Source organism: Alosa pseudoharengus, unplaced genomic scaffold (genome assembly GCF_046254945.1).
Source record: "Alosa pseudoharengus isolate Yale_2024_CS ecotype anadromous, Long Island Sound unplaced genomic scaffold, YU_APseudo_1.1 YU_APseudo_1.1_scf_6, whole genome shotgun sequence".
NCBI classification, from domain to species: Eukaryota; Metazoa; Chordata; class Actinopteri; order Clupeiformes; family Clupeidae; genus Alosa; species Alosa pseudoharengus.
In genome coordinates, this window is record NW_027468848.1 from 27,469,940 (window position 1) to 27,476,734 (window position 6,795).

Sequence of the window (6,795 nt, forward strand, 5' to 3'; positions counted from 1 at the left end):
CCAATGAGGCATATGCAGAGACAAAATTGTGAGTTATTGCCTTTCATTTTATATCAGAGTATGTAACGCACAAAATCAAACTAATTAGAGGTAGTATTGTAAAACATTATCAAAACGCATGACCAGACAGCACTGTTGTGTTGTCAGTGTACAAATGTAGATTTTGAGATTTTGAGATGGATCTTCCCATCTGTACCGATGCTGTTCTGTAGATTCTGTGCAGAGCTCAATGAATGCACAACGCACAATGAAGTAAGACAACTGTGTAAACCTATCACTAGCTAAACACCTATCACAGCCTCTGTCTGTTTAAAGGGACATCCTACTGGGTGAAAAACATAACGAGCTGCTTTATTTCACAGAATATTCCAGAAACAAAACAATCAAAAAACAGTTGGGTCAGTGTACTGAGTACTGCATTCGGGTTTAGAACCTAAATGTGATTTTAGGGGAGGGTAAAGTTACTGTAGTAACTTTGTTTTGAGATGTTTTTTTTTTGTTCATATTGTCATAGTTCCTGAAAGAAGAGTCTGTGGAAAAGCTTTGTAGGGGCTTGTAATGGGTTTGGTATGTACATAAAATATTTGTTGTGATCTGAACATTGAAAGTTTGAGTGTTTTCTTTTAGTCTCAAGGGTTTCAATTGTCTTGTGATCTAAAACATTTTCAGCTGTTTGCTAAATAATAATAATAAACACAATAATTTATTTATATAACAATTCTAACAATTTATATTACTAATGAACTTACAACAAACAAGCAAATAACACAGTATTATATTTGAAACACTAACTGGTGCCTTTTATTGTTTTATAAATGTCATATTTTCAGATGAATAAAGAGATAGGGATTCATCCTTTGTTGCCAGGTTGGAGTACAAACAAAAGCTCTGACTTTTAAGGAGCTACAATGCTCATGTTAGCCAGAGTAAAGTGAAGATCATCATGTCAGAATTGAGGGAATACATCTAAAACATACGTCTATGGGTTGAAAATGCAATGAAATAATTCAATGTTTATGGTAATGACTCAAACCTTTATTCGCTATACGTGGCCTATCTTTCAGGGTGATGAGGACAATGCAAAGTATTATAGAATGAAAACAGCTCTCTTATTTATCATCGATTTTTATTAAAAATGCCTCACAATGATGTTAATAAATAGACAACTCTCATAAATTGTGATGATTACAGTAATGCCTTTTAATTAAGTATTTAACACACTATTTTCCAACATGCTGTACATGTAATCATCAAAAGAAAAAAAAGAGAAAAAAACAGTCTGCATACCATAAAGCACTTTTCAAAGTATAAAAATTAATTTTGAAAAATGTGCACTACTGTAAAACAGCATATAAAGTAGCATATATGAAAAATAGTACTACCTTTTGTTATAAATACTTCAGCTTTCATTTACACTAGGACAAAAATAGTGTTGTAAAAGATGTTTAAAGATATACAATAATTATTTTTTAAATAATACACTATTTTGAAATAACACAAACAATCAAAGTGAGTGAAGGCAGTAGCAGGTAAACATGTTTATGTTGGGGGAACTAACAAGGACTGACCTAAGTAAAAAGAAATCCGCTAAAATACTGCCATGGTAGAAAAGTAAATATATTGGCACAGACCTATGTGCTCACACATACATACATGTAGGCAACATGACATAAAAAGTTAATCTTACAACATAATTAGCTTATCTTGTTCTTACTTTAGTGTCTGTTGCTCAGTGCTCTCTCTCTCTCTCTCTTTCTCTCTCTCTCACACACACACACACACACACGCCTGTGGATCATACCATGGCTCTCTTGGCATGGAGCATTTCTACAAGCAGGTTGTTGCAGGGCACCTCCCCGCTCAGGTGTTTGAAGAGCAGGTAGTCCTCTGCCTGTGTACTCAGGGCACGTAGCTCTGGTAGGCGCAGCAGCAGCTGGCTACAGCGATCCACTGTCTGGGGGTAAGAGCAGAAGGTGTACTCCTTCAGAGCACAGTTCACTTGCTCCTGAACGCTCTCCACAAACGCCTGGTTCTCCAACAGTTTCACACCTGGAGGGAGAGCCATCTCACGTTAGTCATAACAGGTAAATAGAGACTCTAGGCATGCAATGGGTCACTGACAGGAAGAAGTGTTTCCAGATGCTGTGTTATAAGCCTCTCTCTCTAGAAAGTACATGCATAAGAAGGGTGGCAGAGTAATGTAACATTGTACAATTACATTTTGACTCAGTGTTTGGATAAATCAGACTAATGGTGGGCTGTGGACTGAATCTTTTTCTACCTGACTGATTTTCCAGTTCATTTCCACCAGAAGCTGTGGCTTCAAGATCCAACATAAAAATGACAACTCATTCTCCACCTCATCTTGTGTGTCTGTGAGCACAAATTTCTTACTCGGATTGAAGAGGATGAGAAACTTGAAGCAGGCCATCTCTCTTCTGTCCATCTGCAGAGCCTGTAGTCTCTTTACCAACTCCTGGGCCCTCTGTGTAAGGCTGATCAGAGGTGGCCCTGCTTGGCTCAAAATGGAGGACATCTCAAGCTGTAACCAAAATGTAAAGCAAGTCTCAGCTTAAAGAGCAGGATAACCTAAACGTACCGGGCAGGAGCAATTTGATTTGCCAAAATAACAAAACGTGTGTGTGTCTACAAGCTGATCACTGCTAGCGTAGTGCATCTTTATCAAAAGCAAACCAACCTCCTCGCCAGTCACCAGTAGGAGAGTTCCCTCCTTCCCATGGTGCACCTGTCTGCAGATGTGATCCAGCAGCAGCAGCTCACTCCAGCAGTTATGGAGGAGCCTCATCTGATCGCCAACCTACAAAGAATCCCAGATGACAAATTGTGAATATTCTTGCATACACAAATCAGCATCACCATCCTCCACAACCATCCAATCATCCTTTCAATCCAAGGTGGTTTTACAACCAAAGAACCACCTCTATGATGTAGTGTACACCATTAAAGCAATCCTTTAATCCAATTTCTTCTTCACTTGCTTCTAGCACCTCTCGTCTGTCCCATGAGTGAAGCCAAGCACACCAAATATACAATCACAGATCCTCCGCTTTAACCCTCTCTGATACAGTATATTCTTGGTAGATCTTAAGGCTGAGCATGTCAGTAATATTGTAGCCAGTATCACACAGTGTGTTGCCACGGCACCCCCATAGTGCTACACTGGTTTGGGAGACGACACTTATCAAGCACAAGGCTGACAGAATAACTGCCGGCTGAATTAAACTATATATATCTGTCTGGAAGGCTCTCCAATCTTCCTCCCTTGGCCATGGAAGCATGCACAAACGTTGAGTCATGGTGTGATGTGGAGGAAGTGTACTATTTGTATGTGTGTGTCTGTAAGGGAGGTCATAAAAGGAAGTTCAATGCTCACGCACACACACACACTCACACACACACACATACACTATTAGTGTATTTTCAAAACAAAGAATCAGAATCCTCTGCTCCAAACACTGTTGCTAACAGTAGTAACAATATCTCAAAGTAGTAACAACCCAAAGGAGTGACATTTTAAGGAGACTTCTAAACCCAAGTTAAGGGCCCAAAAACACAGAGCATGATGTAATTTAAGCAAAAAAAAAGTCTCATTGTTTTGGTCCTTCTCTCTATTACATTCACATTACAGTGACAATAAATAAAGTAAAAAACCTCAACCTCAACTAGCTCACATTCCTGAGTTATCTGCTGTTGGAAAGAATGCAATTCGAAGGCGAGAGAAAACGGTTCAGAGTGGGTGAAGCCCGGTGCACTTAGCAACATTTAAGGATCTGGCATTGCCCAGCATATGGTGTTAGACTCACAACTAATGCCTGTTAATCTACTATAGAAATGTCAGGGATGATTATACTACAAGCACACACTGGTTTAAAAATGCAGTTGTTGTGGGAAAAAACCCCTCTCAATAGGAAGATTGAGAGGTTTGGAATGCGAATAACATTTGGAATACATGTAAGACATGGAATAATGGAGCAAGAGCTCTGAATTGTAATGTACATCTTTGTAGCCTGTATTGCTAGTAACTCAAATTCAAATGACACTTTATAGGTGCAATCAGAGGGCAAACACTATTAAAAGCAAACACTAACATGTAACCAGAGTTAAAGGTTACGATATGTCACGTTGTTTTCTGTTGTATCTTGTCAGAGTGACAATGGTTCCATTGTCTGCATTATCAGCTTATCATTCTCTGTGCATGAAACAGAAACAAAACTATCCCCTACAAACAGTGTTTCAGTAAACATTTAGTCTAGGCATTCATGAAAGATAGCGAAGATTTGATACATTATTTTTGGCTACTCATAGAAACTTAAATCAATGTATAATTTCCAAATGCCTCAACAACAATCATCTCTAGTTCCCAGTCATCTCACAAACTTGTGATGGCTTATTGTTTTCTTTTTTCAAAGGGATAGTTCTGTCAGATCTAAACTGAAACAAGAAATTTGATAGTAGGATGCCACTTTTTGCTTCACAATAAAAGAGGGAATTTTGAGATTATGATTTGTAACAAAATTAGGCCGCAATCTGTTTTTCAAAATTCCCTTTTTATTGTGAACAGAAAGGGTATAGAGTATTCACAAAACGTTATATCAGTGTGTCAGGAAGCAGCATTTGTACCTGGAGTTCCCTGAAGAAGATAGAGCTTCTGGCCCAGTCCACGATGGAGAACAGCGTCTGGTCGGCCATGACGCAAAGCAGCTTGAATGAGCTAAACTTCTCCTGCTTTGCCCGGCCGTTCTGCTCCTGGTGGAGGTACGTCACCACCTTCAGCCGCACCTGAGCTTCATCTAGCTCACAGTGCAACAGGTTCGACACCAGCTGCGGTGGCATGGTGGGAGGCAAGCTGGAGGTTTGTGGGGAGCCCGGCAGACAACCCTCAGAGTAAGTGTACCCGGGCGAGCAGGAGTCGGAAGAGTAGGTGTACTGCTCAAAGTACTCAGACTTGATAGATCTGGAGGGGAATGGGGTGGCAGGGTATTGGTACTGACCGGGAAAGGAGCCACCATGACTTTGAAGGGCAACACCTAGAGAAGGGGGGCAATATGGAGGGACACAGTCACAGTCTGGAGGGGTTAGCGGGGGTAGGAACCCTGAAAGGCTGCCCGGAAAGCTGCTCTCGGTCTGGAGGCCTGGGGCCAGGGAAGGACTTGGCTCCAGTTTGAAGTTGCTTACATGGACCAGGGCTTTCTTCTGCTGCTTCAGCGCCCTGTCACGTTTGTACATGGGGCCAAATTTATTCCTTCCCCCTCGCATCCGGTCAGCACGTACCGCTAATGAGAAAGAGAGAGAGTGAGAGAGAGAGAAAGAGAGAGATGAATGGATTGAAAAATGTCCACAAATTTCTTACATCGACTTGAAGAAAATACATAATGCCATATTAACTTGTTAACTGATGTTTCAGACTTAGCCATGTATTTGCTAAATAAGGGCAAATATGTTAGATGTTTGTTATTGTAACCACAAAGGAAAGCCCAAATTAAGAGAGAAATTTGGGCTTTGGCAAGACCCCTGGACAAAAACATGCAAAGGAGTCGTTTCCTGAACTTCAACTGAACTACGGTAGTTTCATGGCTTTACATGTTACAAGTCCAAATGGGGTAGCATTCTTTCACACTTGCAAGGTATTTTGAGAGGTAACACATTTTAACAACTGTTGCATTAATGACTATGGCTCCACCTTGTAGCTTTCTGTTAGATAAATGCATTCGAAACTAGAGGACCTTATCAGAAAGTAAGGAATGTGTCATTTCTTTGCGGAAACAGGTGCTTTCTGTATAACTGCCTGGGAATCACAAATAGTTTATTTCCCAGATATTGCCAACAAGGGGAATATTTATGGGTGGTGGATACATTTATAGCACCATAATTATATTGAACGGTTTAAACAATTACTTTATTTGTAATGTATAACATTGATGATACATAATATAAACTTACTCAAATAAAACAAAAGTAACTGTCAACTTGATGGGACAAAAATTATAGCCTACCTTCTAATCTCATCCCAACGTTTAGGCACTTTTGAAAACGACAAAAGGGACATCTCTTTCGCTGAGTTTTGTCGATTCTGCAATTCTGGTTTTCAGCGCAAGTGTATCTCTTAGTATTTTGAACAGTCCTCTTGAAAAATCCCTGTAAGAAAGACATTTAATTTAAGGAAAAAAAACATACCAACAAAACAACCAGTTTGCACGTAGTCCACTTACATTAATTTAATTATGGTTCGTTTTTCATGAAAAAATACCTTGCAGCTTTCACATGTCAATAAGCCGTAATGGTACCCTGAAACTTTATCTCCACACACTGGACAGAGATCTTCGAACGCATGGTTAAACTCCATCACCTTGAAATGTCGATCTACAAGAAAAATAAATAATACCATGCTTGAAAACTTATTCTAACTCATTTCATAATTAGGCTTATTTTTGCAAAAAAAGAGGCAATTCATTTTTCTCAGTCTGATAACACAGTCAAAATATTTTCCGTTTTCCAATGAAAAATGACATTTGTAATAGGGCTAGTCATAAAGTCAATTATTTGCAAAGCATTTGATGTGCAACTAGTGAATTTCGGTCGAAATAAAATACCAATAAAGACAAGTTTTAAAACCACTTCCATAGGCCTACAGCCAGACTTACAGAAAGCGTCACTTATTAATACTTCGCCTCAATAGTAGTCTAACAACAAATAGCATTAAACATAACCAAGACTAATTGAATTGCATAGACGAAGAATCACAGTTGATCATCTATCTATATTATCCAACATACC

General features: G+C 39.3%; 1 protein-coding gene across 1 annotated transcript; it reads right to left on the reverse strand.

Moving 5' to 3' along the window:
- Positions 1-1,795: 1,795 nt before the first annotated feature.
- Positions 1,796-6,364, reverse strand: nr5a1a (nuclear receptor subfamily 5, group A, member 1a). The gene is made up of 6 exons (XM_076269694.1): positions 6,269-6,364; positions 6,015-6,156; positions 4,642-5,294; positions 2,699-2,818; positions 2,395-2,542; positions 1,796-2,049 (listed from the first exon to the last, which is right to left on the reverse strand). The coding sequence occupies exons 1-6, from the start codon at positions 6,362-6,364 to the stop codon at positions 1,796-1,798; spliced, it is 1,413 nt and encodes a 470-aa protein (XP_076125809.1).
- Positions 6,365-6,795: the final 431 nt, after the last annotated feature.